Source organism: Papio anubis, chromosome 13 (assembly GCF_008728515.1).
Source record: "Papio anubis isolate 15944 chromosome 13, Panubis1.0, whole genome shotgun sequence".
Lineage (NCBI taxonomy): Eukaryota > Metazoa > Chordata > Mammalia > Primates > Cercopithecidae > Papio > Papio anubis.
In genome coordinates, this window is record NC_044988.1 from 60907863 (window position 1) to 60927894 (window position 20032).

The window sequence follows — 20032 nt, forward strand, 5'->3', positions numbered from 1 at the left end:
TACCCTGATACCAAATTAAAGTATTGCATAAGAAAAAAAAACAAACAAACTAGTACGTAACTGAATACTTTTCCATACCCTGTTTTCCAAGTCAAGAATGACCAGAAACAGTAGGTGGTTTCTCATATTTTTTTTAGCATGTCCACTTTTTACTTATTATTAAATTACTCAAAGAGTCTCAAATTGTACAATGCTGGAAAAGAAATATGACAATTTCTGAGATTAAACTTTATTAAAGTTACTTTTCCAGAAAATTCAGTAAATATGGTAATATAGGAACAAATTTAGGCTCATAAGCCTTTTAAGTTTTTACATAATCTTTAATGATGTTGATCAGGAAATTCTTTCATCGGTGGAATTACTTCTCCAGTCTCCAGAATTGTATCACCCTAGGAACACAAAGATAGTTAGGAGAAAAATCTTAAGTCTACAGAGGTGATAGTTCTATTCTGTTCCATGTTTATCACATCTCACATGGAAAATGTACTTGAGTTCTGGCATTCCCTTTAAAAGGACCCTAGACAAAGTAGAAGCTGTCTAAATCTGAACAATCAGTATTCAAAATCTTCAGGTACACTGAAATAATAGGGAAATTTTCACTCAGAAACGAAATAATCGAAAAGGGCACGAAAATTGTGTTCTCTAAGGGATAAAGGGATAATCTTTTATTTTGTATGGCCCCAATAAATGGAGGCCCCAGAAAGAAGTTGCAAGGAAACATCTGCAGTTCCAGGTAAGGAGGTAATGTACCCCCAGCAACTGAATGTGTTAAGCAATCACCAGTTTTCTGATTGGCTTACATATTGAATACAGAATACAAACTTTGGCTAGGTAACTGGTCCAGGTGTCTTTTCAATTCTTGATATAGTGTGTGGGCAAAAAGGCATGGGCTTTGAAGCCAGAACCAAGTGGTAAGAATCTTGGGACCTCCACTGACAAGCTGTATAGTTTTAAGATTATTCCATTTCAGTTTCAGCCATGTGTTTAAGATAACAGATTCTGTTAGCCTGCCAGTCCCTGAATGACTGGGAAGAGTAGAATTGTCCCCATCCCCACCCCAATTCCTGCCATTCCCTGACTGGTACTGCTCAGGATTATAATCCAATGAAAAAATATATTATGTTTAAGCCATTATACATTTGGGCAACAATTTGTTTTCATAGCTAGCATTATCCCAACAGAAATCAGTGCCTTGAAGTGGCACTAATGCTGCTGTAATAAAAATCAAGCTATAGGGCACTGGCTTAGCAGTCTGGTAGCAAAGATAAAAATGGAAACAAAAGGCAGTGGCAAACTATTTAGCAAAATATGTCCTATAACTTGGAAGCACACTGCCTAATGAACTTGAGGTTCTAAAAGTAGTAGCTAGAAAAAAAAGTTTATAGTATATGTTTGGATCCTATTGGCTGCCTTGGGAATGTACTTTAAGAAGCATGTACTTTTGCTCAGGCAAAAAGTGGCTGATTTGAGGGAGACAAAAATAGAGGGGAAGAGAGAACACCTTTGGTCCACGCTAGAGACTTTCTGTTCCTGACCAAAAAAAAAAAAAAAGTTAATAGAATCTAAAAATTCGGGCCAGTCATGGTGGCTCATGCCTGTAATCCCAGCACTTTGAGAGTCCAAGGCAGGAGGCATACTTGAGGCCCAGAGTTCAAAACCAGGCTGGGTAAGAGTGGGACCCTCTATCTTAAAAATAAATAAAAAATCAGGACCTTGTGATATTGGAAAATCAGACTACTTCAGAATTCCTGAACAGTAAGTTAACACAAAAGATCTAAGCAACAGAAGCCCAATAAAATTCAAACAGAGGGACACAGCACTATAGCAAAGATCAGTTTAAAATGAAGGCTAGCCTTTGAACCAGTCTGCCTCAGATGGCCTCCACATAGCTGCCAATGAGGTGAGAGAGGCAGATGCATAAGGACAAAGAAATGAGAGAAGCTGGTAACTATGTATAGGAAAAACAGACACTGGCATGAGAAACTGACTAGAAGTAAACACATTAGATGCCTACCAAATATTTTTCTTTTCATGCTTCCAAATGTTAAGGGAAATGGATGGACAAAGAAACCAAACATATAGTTTACAAAATCCTGCCAGAATGTCTGAAATTAAAACCACCTCTGGCATTCAACCTCCTGCAAGCAGGTGGCAGATTTTGAAGCCCATACGGCACCTAAGGAGGGCATGCTTCCCAATACCACTTAGATGTGGTCTAGGTAGATAATGAAAAGAACAAACCCCCTGGACAGAGCCAGGAACCAGGAAGAACTATGGACAAAGGTGTTCTTTCAAGAAAACAAAATCAGTGCCCATTCAAGTAATTTCTCACACACAGGGGTTATGAGTGAGATTTCAGAATTGCCAAGAATCAGTGACTACTATGCTATCCAAATTATACCACTGAACAATGGGTGTGGTTGGGGGACAAGGATATAGTTAACCTCTCTTAGTTCACTGATCCTCAGATCAACAGAAGTCGTGTCTAAACCTGACATACTATGTACATCATCTGGAGATCATGGATTTGAGGCCGGGTACAGTGATGGAATGGGACTTGGGGATTTCTCCCTAAGGAGAGGGACTAAGTGTGTTATGCATGGGTAAAGAAAGAAGCAAAGAGCTGTTTGGTGACTAGAAATATGGAATGTAGCAGAAACTCCATGAACAGGGGCCTGGGGAATAGCAAAGAGCACACAGATAATATTTGGGAAGATGACAGTGAGTTTTAGCTAACAGAATTTGAGCAGAAGTGATGTGAGCTACTTGTAAGCTTAGACCCTAAAAATCATCCCCTGAGACATCCTGCCCTCTCTATCACGATCTTGGAACCTCATATTCGAGAGGCACGGCTATAAGATTGAGGAGGATCACCTGATCCACAGTATTCTGTGATGTCAACAAGAAATAAACCTCTGTTTTGTTAAGCCACTGGGATTTGGAAGTTTGTTATTACTTGTCCTATTCTAAACATACATACAATGAGCATTCTTCAGTTCCTCAAAGGGGTCATGGCACAGAAACAGGAAAGAACCACAGTGGCAAAAAATACAGAAATATGAGAAATGCTACAGGATCCCTGATATGGTCTTCTGAATAGAGCTCTCCTTTTCCTTTGAACAGTAATGGCAAAATAAATGAACATTTAAATGGAATAAATGGAAGACTAAATAAATATAAATTGCCCAACTGGTAAAACCAGCAAGATAATTTCCTATTTTGAGACTATCTAGGCTATAACACACATCAATGTTACACAATAAAACAAAAGGAGAAATCCCCTACTTTTTTTTTTTTTTTTTTTGAGGCAGGGTGCTCTGTTGCTCAGGCTGGAGTGCAGTGGCACAATCTTGGCTCACTGCAACCTGTGCCTCCCAGGTTCAGGCGATTCTTGTGCCTCAGCCTCCCCAGTAGCCAGGATTACAGGCATGCACCACCATGCCCAGCTAATTTTTGTATTTTTATTAATAGTAGAGATGGAGTTTTACCATGTTGGCCAGGCTGGTCTCAAAATCCTAAACTCAGGTGACCCACCTGTCTCTGCCTCTCAAAGTGCTGGGATTATAGGTGTGAGCCACCATGCCCGGCCCCTACTTCTTTTTTTTTCCCCCCCTGAGACAGAGTCTCATTCTGTGACCCAGGCTGGAGTGTAGTGGCACAATCTCCGCACACTGCAACTTCCACCTTCCAGGTTCAAGCAATTCTTGTGCCTCAGCCTCCAGGTAGCTGGGATTACAGGCGTGTACCACCACACCTGGTTTATTTTTGTATTTTTTTTTTTTTTAGTAGAGATGGTGTTTCACCATGTTGGCCATGCTGGTCTTGAACTCCTAGCCTCAAGGGATCCATCCACCCACCTTGGCTTCCCATAGTGCTGTAATTACAGGCGTGAGCCCCTGATACTCCCCTACTTTTTTTTTTTTTTGCGATGGAGTTTCACTCTTGTTTCCCAGGCTGGAGTGCAGTGGCACGATCTCGGCTCACTGCAACCTCCGCCTTCCAGTTGCAAGTAATTCTCCTGCCTCAGCCTCCCCAGTAGCTGTGATTACAGACGCCCGCCACCACGCACGGTAATTTTTGTATTTTTAATAGAGATGGGGTTTCACCATGTTGGCCAGGCTGGTCTTGAACTCCTGACCTCGTGATTCACCCACCTCGGCCTCCCAAAGTGCTGGGATTACAGGCATGAGCCACTGTGCCCGGCCACTCCCCCAACTATTTTCTAAAGCAGCGTTCCAACTGGGACAGTTGGCCAGTTTTGGTGGCCCTTCCTAAAATTCCCTTGTTGCAAAAGACAATGATTACTGTGACTAAGTCATTTGATTAAAGCAAGAATCACACTAAGTTTTGTTATTTAAATTAAGGAATTTTGAGTTATCATAGTTCATTCATCATCTGTGACTAGAAATAGACAAGAACATAGTATGTATTCTACTATGCTAAATAATAACCTCACAAACGGCTAGTAAAAATACCAACTACTGAGTCATCTTTTAATGCTAAAATAACTCATTTCAAATTAGTACTATAGCTCACACATTCATAGTATAAAAATTTTTTTTTTTTTTTTTTTGAGACAGAGTCTCGCTCTGTCGCCCAGGCTGGAGTGCAGTGGCGTGATCTCGGATCACTATAAGCTCCGCCTCCCGGGTTCACACCATTCTCCTGCCTCAGCCTCCCGAGCAGCTGGGACTACAGGCACCCACCACCATGCCCAGCTAATTTTTTGTATTTTTAGTAGAGATGGTGTTTCACCATGTTAGCCAGGATGGTCTCAATCTCTTGACCTCATGATCCACCCGCCTCGGACTCCCAAAGTGCTGGGATTATAGGCGTGAGCCACTGTGCCCAGCCCATAGTATAAAATTTAAAACACTCACTAGTGGATATTAAATTCACAGATGGAGAACTTAAGGTCAAATCTTGAAAATGAAGTACAAAGCCATAGGACATGAGAGTTTTGAATTAATAACAGAAATTCAGTTGCTGTCACCATGCATGGATGTTTGCTTAGGCTTGTGCCCTAAGCTCTTTACCCAACATGAAACAGGACACAGTGAAAAACTTTTGGTACTTTCAACTCCCTTTAGGACAATCAAGGTCACAAAACACGTTTTACAGGCAGGTTGAAAATAAATGTGCTCACTTCCCATTTGAACTGTAATTGTTACCTTACGCTATTTCTTCCTTTTTTTTTTTTTTTTTAACAAGAATACACAAAACAGGGACTTAAACTGAAAGTGAGAAGGAAGGAACATTTTAATCTAATAATTGCTTGGAAGGGGAGGAAAAGGAGAGAGAAAAACAATAAACAAAAGAAAAATCAGAAGTTTTAAGACTTACAGGGAATATTGCGGCCTTCGTTTCAACTATGCCATATGGTTTTTCCTGTAATAAAAGTTAACTCTGTATTAATTATGGTGTTGAGTTTCTTCTGAAAATAAGAAATAGGTCATACCCCAAATTTTAACTTAAGCTCCAAACTTTCACAGAAATCCAGATTCACATATCCAACTATTTACTCAACATCTCTACTTAGCTATCAAATAAGCATCTCAAACTTAACCAGGTCTAACACTTAACTTCTCCCATCCCCAAACTGTTCCTCCCCATGTCCCTCATCTCAGTAAATGGCACTTTTATTCCCCCAGTTATGAAAGCCAGAAACCTTGACTCCTCAGCAGAGCCTGTTGATTCTACCTTGAGAATATACCCTGAATCCAACTAGTTCTCATCACCACCCTTGTCCAAGCCTTATCATATTTTCACCTCAACTACCACACAGCACCTACTAGCCTCCCTGCTTCCACTTGTGCCCTCCTATGCAAATGAAAAGTCTATTCTCCACAGTTCAAGGCAGAGTACACTGATTCTTTTAAGATAGGTCATGCTGCTCAAAGTTTCATAATTCTTAGAGAAAAAGCCAGTCTTTTCTCCTTCACTCATTGTACTACAGCCACAGTGGCTCCCTTCCTAGGAGGCCAATTCAGTCAAGCCTGCTTGTGCCTCAAGGCCTTTGTACTTCAAGATTCCTCTACCTGAAATGTTCTTCTCCTAAATACTGCTTGGCCTGTATCCTCATTTCATTTATATTTGTCTTCAAAGATCACTCCCTCAGAGAGGCCTAATTAAAATAGCAAGCCCTATCAGTCTCTAGTTTTTACCCTGCTTAATTCTTCTTCTATAGACTTGTTCTCCTATAACATAATATACCTCTTTGTTTATATACTTATTACCAGTCTCTAAAACTAAACATTTCATGAGGGGAGGAACTCAATCTGCTCTGTTCACTGCTGTATCCTGGTGTTTAAAACAGTGCCTTGCACATAAGAGGTACTACATAAGTAATTGTTGAATACATGTAGTTTTAATGCATATACATCTGCACAAGATACCACTGCTCAAAATTTAAAAGATTATTGGCATGATATAAAGCATAGAGAACTGGAACATGAGAGAAACTCAGAATACAATGTGAGGACTTTAAAATGTCTTTACGTGCCAAAAGGCAAAAAGACACTGAAAAGTCATCTGAGAGATGCAAAATTCAATTAGGCAGCAAAGGAGTGAGCCGAAGCAAACTGGTTGCAATCTTACTGAAGATGCAATCCTTTACATACCCAAATCAAGAGAAAAAGTAAGGTAAGTGAGTGGCTTTGGGACCTCTACTGACACAAAATGTTTAACTAAATATGTCCATCTATGGCTCAGGAAAAATCACCTGGAAGTGTGAACCCTCAGATAAGGAACCACATAACTATATTGAATTGCCAACCTAGTAACTGCAGCTTGTTAAATTTGCTTCTCCTAAAAATGTCTTTTAGATCCCAGAAAAATGTAGTTAAATTTAGATATGATAAAGGAAGTTAAACCCAGAGTATAAATAAGTGAATGTGTCAACTTTTAAAAGTTCTGAAAACATTGGTATATTCCATACATTCTGTTGGTTAGAGTTTGTAATGTATAAGATAATCTGGCTAACAGAGGTTTTAAAAAAATAGGTTTAGGATTCTAGGTACAATGCATAATTGATTTAGATTTGTGATTTCAGGTTAAAAAAATTACTTCTTAGAATCATAAACTTACCATATAAATACTTCAAAATAAAATTGAACACACAAAATGTATAAATACAATTGAAAATATTTAAGAGAATTTGGCTATGTTTGTAAATGGAATTGTTTCAGAGGAGTTCAACTTCAATTAATCCAAAGATGGTAAAAACAAAGGAGATTATTATTTTACTAGATGCATAGTTTAACAGAATTTTAAAACTGAATTTAAAGAATTAGGAAAAAATTATGTTTTATATTTGAAACTAAAGAACTGAATATTAATCTGTATTTCAAGTCACTGTAACCAGTTCTTTCTGCACATAAAAATCCCTCTTGGATGTTAAACTTTCAGTGACAGAAAGTAATATATTTTCTTCTCTAGGGTCTTACATGCCAAAATAGTGAAAACATAACAGATGTATAATGAAATGAAGTAGCCTTTTTATGAACATAAAGTTTTTTTAAGCCCATCAACAACAGAAATCTAAACTATTCTCTGACCCTTAGAGATATAAATTGTTAGCCCTTTCCGATGGTTGTAGAGAGAGTTTGTGTTGGTTTGTAATGTGAAAATCCCCTAACCCAACTCTAATTCCTCTTAGAACTAATAATCTCATGTTTGTAACACATAAGACAGGCAGTGTCCATTTGGACATCTCCAAAACTGCCATGGCAGCAGACGCTCCTAAAAAATTCACTCTTTTTTTTTGTTTGTTTGAGACAGAGTCTCGTTATATCGCCCAGGCTGGAGAGTGCAGTAGCCCGATCACGACTCACTGCAACTTCTGCCTCCTGGGTTCTAGCAATTCTTCTGCCTCAGCCTCCTGAGTAGCTGGGATCACAGGCACACGCCACCAAGCCCGGCCAATTGTTTGTATTTTAGTAGAGATGGGGTTCCGCCATGTTGCCCAGGCTGGTCTTGAACTCCTGAGCTCAAGCAATCCACCACCTCAGCCTCCCAAAGTGCTAGATTATAGGCATGAGCCACTGCACCCGGCCTAAAAAAATTCACTTCTATCCTATCATCAGAAAGCCCTCCCTTCCAATACCCTACTTATAATTTCCAAGGCTAGAGATTTTACAGTGATAAATGACTGTGAACTTTGGTTTTATTCCCAACTTAATCAACCACCAGCTTCAGGTGTTTCTTCCTTCCAAAGTGTCTCTGGCTTTATTCTTCTTCATCCCTGCTATCTTCACCCTAACCAGATTCTCAACTGACATCTACTAAAATTCAACAGCCTCCAGCTGATCTGCCCCGCTGTCAGAACTTTCTTCCCTTCAATTCACCCTACGTTTCAATGTTTTTCTTCATTTTCCTCAATGTATCACATTCAAGTCACTCTCCCATTAAAAAATGGAAAGCTTCCCATTGTCTATCACATGCAGTTCAACTTCATCTAACTTTCAAGACCTTCCAGAAATTGGTTCCAGACTACCTAGTCAACAGACCTTCCATTCTAGTCAGCTCCTCAGTCTTAAGTACATATGGCCACGTTCATTACTGACTCCATATCTTTGCTTCTAACAGGAATTAACTTTTTTCCTCCATACTCTTTCCCAAATTATACCTATCTTCCAACTTTACTATGAAGTCTTTGAGATCAGGAATTTGGTCTTGTATATTATTTCTGTAGCAATAAAGGAAGAGGACATGCTAGGCACTCCGTATTTGTTAATCAAGGGGCTTAATCTGCTTATTACACGGAATAAAGATGTCAGCAATCAGAATTTTAAAGAGCCTACACAATCAATAGAGAACACAATCAGAGAGAATGTTTTGAAAACCCCCCAAAATTTTGGTTGTTTCACTCTCCTGTCAATAGGCTAACAGAAAAGCCAATATCCATTGCATTAGCTATAATTTGTTAGGCAGTCCTTAACTTCTGTCTTTACTCTGAAATAATTTTAAATTTACATAAGGCTGCAAGAATGAAAAAAAAGAATTTTTTCCTTGAATCACTTTATAGTAAATTGCTGACTAGTTTATTACTCTAGTGTACGTCCTACAAAGACAATATTCTTAAAATAATTACAATACAACTATCAAGATCAGGAAATTAACACTCACACATTACTATCTCTACCTGGTCTAAAAAAATCCATTCAGATTTTCCCAATTGTCTCAATAATTGTTTGGACTTACCAGAAAATCCCCTTACATGACATGTTCTCCATTGATTGTGTAGGCTCTTTAAAATTCTGACTGCCAACACCATCACTGTTCTTACAGATAATGCAATTATGCCTATTAATGAAGAATTGCATTTAGTTGGCATACCTCTTTATTCTTCCTCAAACTAGAACAATATTAAAGCTGTTCTTTAACATTCATGTTCTTGACATTTCTGAAGGTATAATGCCTATAATGATGCAGAACAGCCCCTCTGTTTGGGTTTATCTTCTGTTTCCTCATGTGAATTTAATCAACAAATTATATTCAGGTTATGCACCTTTGGCAGGAATATCACAAAAGTAATGCTGTGTTCTTATTTCAGCCTATCAAGTAACACATAATTTCACTTTGCCCCATTATCGATAATGTTAATTTAGACCCCTTGACTAAGGTGTCATCTGCCAGATTTCTCTACTACAAAGACACTCTTTCTCCCTTTGTAACAAATAAGTACTTTGAGGATAAGTACTTTAACCTTAGTATTAGCATCCTCCTTTTTTTTTGAATTTTCTCTTTTTGATTGAGATGGGAGTCTCACTGTGTCACCCAGGGTGGATGGAGTACAGTGGGCAGCACAATCGTAGCTCATTGCAGGTTCCACATCCTGGGCTGAAGCAATCCTCCTGCCTCAGCCTCCTGAATAGCTGGGACTACTCAGCATTTTTTTTTTTTTTTGTAGGGATGGGGATGGGGTCTCTTTATGTTGCCCAGGTTGATCTCAAACTCTTGGCCTCAAGTGGTCCTCCCACCTCAGCCTCCCAAAGTGGTGGGATTACAGGTGTTAGCCACTGTGCCCAGACTAATGTTAGCATCTTTTGATGTTCCTTAGCTGAATTAAATATTACTATGATGATTCTCAAATGGTAATTTTTCCATCATTCAGCAAATTATTGCATCAAAAAGCTTTCTTTTCTACCCATTTATTATTTCACTAATTTATATCAGTTTACACTCATGGATTTTCATTTTATTCAGGTGACTATCATCTATTACTATCATTATTTATTTTGATGCTCAAATTGCCCTAGTAGGAATCCTTGCAAACTGACTCTGTGTCCTTTGAAATATGTTCCCATCATTCTTTCAGCACTTCTTTACTTTCTGGCACAATAATATGTTCCAAGTTCATCTTATACTTTCTCTCATCCCGCCCTGGAATCGGCCATTGCTCTGAGCTCTGGGTCCTTTCAGTGGATATCTGTATTTAGAAAATAAGACCTGGCTTCTAAGTGTGCTAATTACTAAGGAGAGGCCCTCTCAGTGGACAGAACTAGAGAATATGTACACACAGATACACACACATCCACATTTACATCTATATCTATTTCTAGGTCTATCAATACGTTTTAAAAACCATGAGTTCACACCAGTACCTCCAATTCCATTCCACCACCACAAGCTTTTCTTCCTTTTCACATACATAACTCCCTTTTCCGGCAGTGAGAATCCTGGGTCCCTTTATCATCAACATATGTACTCACAGGCATACCTCACCTTATTGCACTTTGCTTTACTGCACTTCACATATATTGTGTTTTCTTATAAAGAGAAGGTTTTAGTAACCCCGAGACAAGCAACTCTATCCGTGCCATTTTTCTTTTTTTCTCAAAAATCTTTATTGCTTTTCCTGATTATACAACAAATGTAAAAATTCAAATATTACAAAATGACTTTTTAAAAAAAGTACATTATAACATGTTATAAAATAAATGCCCATTTCAAAAAAATTCAAGTATCATAAAATACATGACTTAGAAAATGAGTCCTCTGTAATTCAGTCCCACCCGCATGTCCCCCAGGATTACTACTGTTCAGATCAGCATGTTTCCTTCCAGATTGTCTCTGTGCACCCACCACTTGCACTGCTGACGTGAGTTCCACATTATCTGAGATGATAGTAACTATGACAAATGGAGCAGTGGCAGGGTTCAGTTGCCTTGCACTGAACAGCTTCCAGTTTCTATATAGAAACACTTTCTTCATAAAAGCTTGAAACTGCAACATAGTTAGCACCATGTAAATGTATCAGGTTGAATTATGAAGTTAATCATCACTCACCATTTTTGGCCTAGAAGAACGGCAGTTTCATGTAGTTCGACATAATAGCTATGGCCCTACTCATAGACATTGGGAGGTTTCCTACTTTTTGCCATTATAAACAATTCAGCAGGCCAGGTGCAGTGGCTCACGCTTGTAATCCCAGCACTTTGGGAGGACAAAGTGGGCAGATCACCTGAGGTCAGGAGTTCGAGACCAGCTTGGCCAACAGGGCAAAAGCCCATCTCTACTAAAAATACAAAAATTAGCCAGCCATAGTGGTGGACACCTATAATCCCAGCTAGTTGGGAGGCTGAGGCAGGAGAATCGCTTGAACCCAGGAGGCAGAGGTTGCAGGGAGCCGAGATCACGCCATTGCACTCCAGCTAGGAGACACAGTGAGACCCTGTCTCACAAAAAAAAAAAAAAAAAAAAAAAAAAAAAGCCAGCAGTGAACGTCCTTGTATGTTCTTTATGGAGTACAAACATCTTAACCCCAAAGCATGACACCTCTCTTTTGGGCATTTAGAAGAGTCAAAAAGGATGGAGTTGCCCATGTGCCATGGAAATGGAGACCCAAGAGACGGCTGATGCATAAACAACTTGTCCCTCAAACAAGAGTAGCTAACTTCAGCCATAACACCGCTTTAGTATGGTGACCACACCACATGCGCAAACCATATATTGGTAAAACCAGAGAACAGAAGAATTCCTGAGCTCAGGACAATTCTTATCCCTACTGACAACTCACCGTACGTCCAGTGAGTACCCCAAAGCTGTCCTCTTGAAGTTGGGCTGTCAGAAGGTATAAAAAATGATTCAGGCCAGGCACGGAGGCTCATGCCTGTAATCCCAGCACTTTGGGAGGCAGGTGGATCACCTGAGGTCAGGAGTTCAAGACCAGCCTGATCAACATGGTGAAACCCTGTCTCTACTAAAAATACAAAAATTAGCCAGGCATGGTGGCACATGCCTGTAATCCCAGCTACTTGGGAGGCTGAGGCAGGAGAATCACTTGAACCCGGGAGGCAGAGGTTGCAGTGAGCCGAGATCGCACCACTACACTCCAGCCTGGGCAACAAAAGTGAAACTCCAGCTACAAAAAACAAACAACGATTCAGAAATGTACTGAAATCAGATTTGCTGGAAATATTTTTTAAGGTTTTTTTCCAGGAGCTACTGGACCAAAAAAAAAAAAAAAAAAAAAAAAAAAAACAGGCACCTGTTAACATTATGCCCACGTCAGGCCTCGAGCAAAGACGAGAATGTGGTGTGTACGTGTCACTGGCACTTTCGCACAGGCCACTTCCTCTTCAACCTTGTCTCGGACTTGTAGATTCTGTTCAGGTCATAGCTGGTCTTGGATGGTTTTCTTATGGCAGACAATGTGCACTAATTTTAGGTTCTCTGACGTAAAAAGCAGGCCATAAAAATATTCCTAGTCCATTTCTCTTCCATCTTGTTCTTTAATTGCTTCCACCCAGTGCAGGAATGATGGTACGTTTCTGCTATTATGTGATCCAGGTTCCAGGTGCTGAATAGGATCCTGCTCTCCCTGTTACTTTAGGGGTTGATGGAGTATCTCGACAAGCAGCCATCCATGTCAAAGGGACTCTGGCAGGAGAACTAGCCTTCCGGTGTGCAGAGACGGCTGCCACCCTTGGCTCCTCTGTCGAAGTAGATGCCATTGCACTGCACAGACTGGAGCTTCTGGCATATGGAGCGGAGGACCTGCAGGAATTCCTCCTGAACCTCTGCACCCACCATGGAGGAGCAGGATCTCACCTCTCTCAGGTAACTCCGGATCTGGCTCTCACAGCTATATCTCAGATAGCCAGACTTATTCCAAAATTGGGACTCCAAGCCTTCAAACCACAGCGGGTCCTCAGCCTGGGTGTCGGCTGTGATGTTCTGGCTGATGTTGTACAGGAGGTTGGCCAGCAGCCTCTGCCTCTGCAGGGCCTGCTCATCACACAGTAGCTGTCGGGTGGCCTGGATGAGCCAAGCGTGCGGCTCGCGAAAAGCACTGAGGAAACGCCCGATGTCACTGACATATCCCTGCCAGGCCTGGCCCGAGGTGAGCAGCAGGAGCTCAGCATTGTCGAGGACGCTGGGGAAGTAGTCTTCGGTCAGCTCCATGCCATCCTCGTACAGGCACAGCCGGGAGCCGTGCTCAGGGAGCTGGAAGCGGAGGCAGCCCTTGTGCAGCACCTCCCTGCAGCTCCTGCCCACCACGCCAAACTTCCTCTGACTGCACAGGGCCCGCAGCGTCACGGTCTTGGGCTTCTGGAGCACTGCAGATGTCCTCAAGGCCTCTAGGCCCTGCAGGGAGTGGCACCTGCTGGCCAGCTGCTCAACTGGTCGTGGCCCTGGCTGCTGGGGTCTACACCAGGTGTGCTCTGCAAAGCACACCCGGAAACTCAGTGCCATTTTTCTAAGAGCATGTGTTCACTTCCCATCTCTGTGCAATATTTTGGTAATTCTCCCAATATTTCAAACTTTTTCAGATGGAGTCTCGCTCTGTCACCCAGGCTGGAGTGCAGTGGCAGGATCTTGGCTCACTGCAACCTCATTCTCCCAGGTTCAAGGTATTCTCCTGCCTCAGCCTCCCGAGTGGCTGGGACTACAGACGTGCACCACCACGCCCGGCTAATTTTTGTATTTTCAGTAGAGATGCGGTTTCACCATGTTGGCCAGGCTGATCTCGAACTCCTGACCTCAGCTGATCTGCCCGCCTCAGCCTCCCAAAGTGCTGGGATTACAGGTGTGAGCCACAGCGCCTGGCTTCAAACTTTGTCATTATTGTTATATTAATATTTGTTATGGTAATCTGCACTCAGTGATTCTTGATGTTACTACTATAAATTTTAGGGGCAACACAAATCACACCCATATAAGATAGTGAATTTAATCAGTAAATGTTGTATGTTGTGACTGTTCCACCAACTGGTCATTCCCCACCTCTCTCCCTCTCCTTGGACTGTCCTATTCCCTGAGACACAACAAGATTGAAATTAGGCCAAATAATAATACTACAATGACCTCCAACTGTTCAAATAAAAGGAAGAGCTGCATGTTTCTCACTTTCTTTCAAAAGCTACTTGGTAGGCTAAGGCAGGAGAATTGCTTGAACCTGGGAGGCGGAGGTTGCAGTGAGCCAAGATGGCACCACTGCACTCCAGCCTGGGTGACACAGCAAGACCTTGTCTCAAAAAGAAAAAAAAAAAAAAGATAGTGATTCCTCTGATGGATCAAAGCAAAGTAAATGGAAAATCTTCTGGGAAAGAATTTACCATCCTATATGCCATTAAGAAGATTTGTGATTAATAGGAGGAGGTCAAAGTATCATCAACATGAACAGGAGTTTGGAAGAAGTTGATTTCAACTCTCGTGGATGACTTTGAGGGGTTCAAGACCGGTGCAGGAAGGAACTCTCAATGTAGTGGATATAGCAAAAGAACTAGAATTAGAAGTGGAGCCTGAAGATGTGACTGAAGTGCCTCAATCACATAATAAAGCTTGATAGATGAGAAGTTGCTCCTTTTGGATGAGCAAACAAAGTGGTTTCTTGAGATGGAATCTGCTCCAGGTGAAGATGCTATGAACATTGTTGAAATGACAACAAAATATTTCAAATATTACATAAACTTAGTGGATAAAGCAGCAGCATGGTTTCAAAGGCCTGACTCCAAAAGTTCTACTGTGGGTAAAATGCTATCAAACAGCATCTCATGCTACAGAGATATCTTTCATGAAAATAAAAGTCAATAGATGTGGCAAACCTCAGCAGTGTTGTCAAATATATCTATATATATAAAATTTCTTTTTTTTGAGACGGAGTCTTGCTCTGTTGCCCAGGCTGGAATGCAGTGGTGCAATCTCAGCTCACTGCAACCTCTGCCTCCCCGGTTCAAGTGATTCTCCTGCCTCAGCCTCCTGAGTAGCTGGGATTACAGGCACCCACCACTACGCCCAGCTAATTTTTGTATTTTTAGTAGAGACAGGGTTTCACCATCTTGGCCAGGCCGGTCTTGAACTCCTCACCTCGTGATCTACCTGCCTTGGCCTCCCAAAGTGGTGGGATTACAGGCGTGAGCCACCGTGCCCAACCTGTTGTCTTATACTAAGAAATTGCCACAGCCACTCCAGCCTGCAACAACTATCACCCTGATCAGTCAGCAGTTATCAACATCGAAGCAAGACTTTCCACTAGCAAAAAGATCATACTCAGATGACCGTTAGCATTTTTTAGCAATGAAGTTTTTTTTTCTTTTTTTTTCTTTTTTTAGACGGAGTCTCGCTCTGTCGCCAGGCTGGAGTGCAAAGGCACGATCTCAGCTCACTGCAACCTCCGCCTCCCAGGGTCAAGTGATTCTTCTGCCTCAATCTCCCGAGTAGCTGGGGCTACAGGCATGCACTACCATGCCTAGCTAACTTTTTTTATTTTTAGTAGAGGTAGGGTTTCACCACGTTGGCCAGGATGGTCTCTACCTCTTGACCTCGTGATCTACCCGCCTCGGCCTCGCAAAGTGCTGGGATTACAGGTGTGAGCCACCGTGCCCGGCCTGCTTTTTTAAGGCAGGATATCACCCTGGCACCTAGGCTGGAGTGCAGTGGTGCAATCACAGTTTATTGTAGCCTTGACCTCCTGGGCTCAAGCAATCCTCCCATTTCAGCCTCTTGAGTAGCTGGGATTACAGGTGTGGACCATCACATCCAGCTCTTTTTTTTTTTTTTTTGTAGAGATGGAGTCTCACTATGTTGCCCAGGCTGGTCGAACTTCTGGCCTCAAGCAATCTTCCTGCCTTGGCCTCTCAAAGTGCTAGTGCTACAGGTGGGAGCCGCCGCACATGGCCCAGCAATAAAGTATTTTTAAATTAAAGCATATACATTGTTCTTTTACACATACTGCTATTACACACTTAGACTACAGCACAGTGTAAACATAACTTTTATATGCACTAGGAAGCCAAAAAATTTGTGTAACTCATTTTGGTGGTCTAGAACCAAAGAATACTTTTGGAACTGCAGTGGTCTAGAACCAATTCTGTAGTATCTCTGAGGTATGCCTGTATCTGACCAATCTCCCTATATATAACCCATCTCCTGTCACCACAACCACATCCCAGCATGAATACCTGCCTCACCTCATTCAGGTTCTGACATCTTACTCTAAGTTACCACTTGCCTCACTGCCTCATACCATCCTTCTTCCAGATGTCCTCCTCCCTCTGCTCAGGTACTAATATCCCATACTAGGTTGTTGCCACTGTTGCCCCCCGAACAGACGTGCTCACCCTTCTCCCCTGCAACCCACTCAGGATCTAACACCCCTCTCTTGGTATACAAATGCCCTCCTCACTCTTTTGTGTTCCAACACTCCACTGCTCCCTCTGCCACGCCACTTCCCAAAATGCACGCCCTTCTCATTCTGCCTGGGATCCAACACCCTGCACCAGACTGAGCATTTAAAATACCATGACTGGCTCAGTTCAATCAGCCCATGCAAGATCTGTATCATTGAAAAAGTGCAGGCATCTGGACATCCTGAGTTCTAAATAAATAAACGTTGTGAAGAATCAGATAAAATGAACGAAACAGAAATGGGATGATGACAAAGATAAGCTTTGTCTATTTTGAATTTTCATCTTATACCAGATATAGGTTTTTTAAAAGGAGCAGAAATTCTTTTCTCCTTTCCTATTCATGACCCCAAATTTACCCTAGTATTATTAGGTCACTACATTCTTATCTCTTAAATACCAATTTCTATGAGGAAATCCATTCCAAGTTGTAAACTAGTCACAATATTTTTTTAAAAAACTATACCCAATTACGTAACTTTCATTAAACCTTTTACCTAAGAGAATTCAAAGTACTTCAAAATCCATTTATAAGTGGCAGATTATTTCCACTAAGTAGGGTAAGATATCCACATAGAAAATAATTTTGGACAATATAAAAATAAATTCTGAAGAGGACATACTTACAGACACATGATACTTCAGGTAATAATGAATAATCCAGGCAGGTACAAGTATATGAGTGAAAATAAAGATACCCTTTTGGTATACCCCATGGACCTGGCGGAAAAAACACATACACAAAATAAACATATCCCATTTTTCATATTTATGGCAGAACAAAAGGCATCAATGATGTAACAATGTCATTATTATTTTACAAAACTCTAAATGGTACATATTTTCTTATAGTTTGTAGGTAACCTCATCTACTCAAATATTCTTAGTAAATGCAGAGTCCACTAGAAGATACCTACAAAGTCCAGACCAAAATGCTTAAGTAGTATTTTGCAAGACTATAGCAAGGCATTTATAGATTTTTTAAAGACTTTTAAAAATACCCTTATTATAAGTTTGTTAAAGATAAAATAGAGCAAATTAATGAAATAATAATTTTAATGTATTTAACCAGAGTAATCAAACTTCATAATTTTTCAGGTATAGTCATCTCCCTTATTTATCGATCAATGGCACTCACATTATTTTAAGTATAAGGCAGAAAACCTTGACAACACCAATGCTGGAAAAAGGACATTTTACATACTAAGATGGGTGTCCCAAACTCACTCCAAAATGCCCTCTGCAACACTATTTTAAAAAAGAACTAAAAATGGAACTTTCCCATGTCCTCCAATTTGATTACAAAACACCTATCCATTCAAGGAAGGGACAATCAAGAATCTAAGAATTATAACAGATATGATTATAAAAGAATACATTAAGGTAAGGTGAATTTCAACACATAATTTATTTACTTCCTTTTATCACTGGCTGATGGATGGGATGTCAACTTAAATCAGTGACTGCCAATATCCCGATAATGTCAGGGATACAAAGGGTGAGAGAAGAGTTGAATTTTACCACCATAAATAAGTATCCAATACCACTTTCTCAGAAAAAATTTTCAACAATTCTATTGCACTAGACTTTGTAGCACAGTAAGAAATAGGTACATGTTGATTTCAATATGAACTCCTTCAATTCCTAGCTCCCTGACCACCGGCAAATCACTGAATCTTTATAGGCCTCGAGTTTCTTCACATTTAAAGTGAAGATTAGGAATATCTACCTTGCAGGAATAAAGAAATGAAGTAACACTTGTAAAACCCTCAGTAGAGTGCCAAGTACACAGCAAGCACCCAGGTGTTACTTAGTATTATTACTACTATCAGTAAGTGTTGTAGGTAACTGAAAGCAATTCTGAGATGTTTATCACCCATAACAGACCTCAAGAAAATACCCAGAGGCCTTGAAAATAAATTTCTTGAATGAGTGATTTTCTTCAAAGTCCAAAATGTCATTTTTTAACGAAACCCTGTGTTAAAAGTACAGAACGGTAGTTTAGAAAGGTAGCTCTTGAATGTGACTCACAAGGCATACCAACAGGACCCTGTCTTTTACGGGGATCACATGGGGCTGTACTACCAGCTAGGGGCTGGCTGTGCCCTCTGGTAGTTGGATACTGTGTTACTTGATCTCTAGAACGTCACACTTAAAAGTTAGACAAGTGTCCTCAAATACTTAAATCACAGAATTTTAATTCTAGCGAGTCCTTGGCTATTATTCTGAGGGAAGATTTCTACAGTCAAAAGAGAACCAAATGTGCAGCGTCCTGGAAAACCTAAGTATTAAAATTCGCCCCCGTCTCACTGTACTTGACAATAAAAGGCATGATTCTCTCAAAGCCATACATATTCCCGGACTCCTGCCTCCCGGGACTCCAGGAGCGCTCTCGGGACTGGCCAGTGTTTCCCAGCACGGAGCGGTTATCAGTCCTTGGTGTGGCTGCAGGGAGCGGACGTTCAGTGTCCAGGCTGCTGGCCGCGGTGGGGTGTGTTGAGGGGGGACCGGAGAGGTCTGTCACTCACCGTTCTCCTCCAAGGGGATTTATTCTCCAAAAACTTATTCCAGAATTTCTCCATAGGCCACATCTTCTGTGGGGGCAGCACCGGCTCCCGAGGGCTCAGCTCCTGGTCCTTCAGCCATCGCCTTCTGAGCTCTCGCAGCTGTTGCAGCCGCAGTTTCTCATCCGGAGTATACCCCGTCATGTCTCCGCTGGTACCAAGGCAAAAGGACACGACCCACCCTCGAACTAGGGACTAGTTACTTAAGCTCCCTCCTGCTCTGCAAAGCGACCTTGTGGGAACGCCGGGCGCCGCGCGCGGTTATTACGTCACATCCTGGTCCTGCCTCTGCAGGGGCCCCAGAGTCCTAAGTGTCCGGGCATGCGCAAAGCTCTCCACCTCCAATTGTCTCTCCGCCCACCGCCGCTATACCCGACCAGATTATTACCGGGTGGGGACGAGGAGTGCTCTTAGTTGTGAGGCCTGAGGAAAGTGACAGATTAGACGAAAGTATGCTAAATTAGAGGACTGGAGGTTTTGCTAAGGAAGAACTTGTATCCTGGGAGCAGGAAGGATAAGCATAAGTGTTTCAGTGAATATGCTGTCCAGATACGAAATTATTTGCTTGTCTCTGCCACCTTGGAATGACCTAGAGAGTGTATGAAAATAGTTAACATCCAAGTTCAAATCCCAGCTGTGCCAGTAACTGCTGAAGTGCCCCAGGCAGCTGTCTCATCTGTCCCTCCATCTGTACAGAAATAGTGAAAAGAGTAGCTTAAAATCTAGCAGAATTGCATGGATGCATTCATGCTTTCACCCAAAAATAAGTGTGGTGAAAATATGAAAGGGCATGCACGACTATTCAGCATGATTCGTAATACCAAAATATTGGAAATT

The 20032-nt window shown here is 41.3% G+C and overlaps 1 protein-coding gene and 1 pseudogene across 1 annotated transcript; both read right to left on the bottom strand.

Annotated features, from left to right (window-relative positions):
• Positions 1–115: 115 nt before the first annotated feature.
• NDUFB6 (NADH:ubiquinone oxidoreductase subunit B6) lies at positions 116–19468 on the bottom strand. The gene is made up of 4 exons (XM_003911617.4): positions 19160–19468; positions 17259–17351; positions 5344–5388; positions 116–389 (listed from the first exon to the last, which is right to left on the bottom strand). Exons 1-4 carry the CDS (start codon positions 19337–19339, stop codon positions 321–323), a joined length of 387 nt encoding a protein of 128 aa, XP_003911666.1. The 5' UTR covers positions 19340–19468; the 3' UTR covers positions 116–320.
• On the bottom strand, positions 12288–13833 carry LOC110741399 (annotated as a pseudogene).
• Positions 19469–20032: the final 564 nt, after the last annotated feature.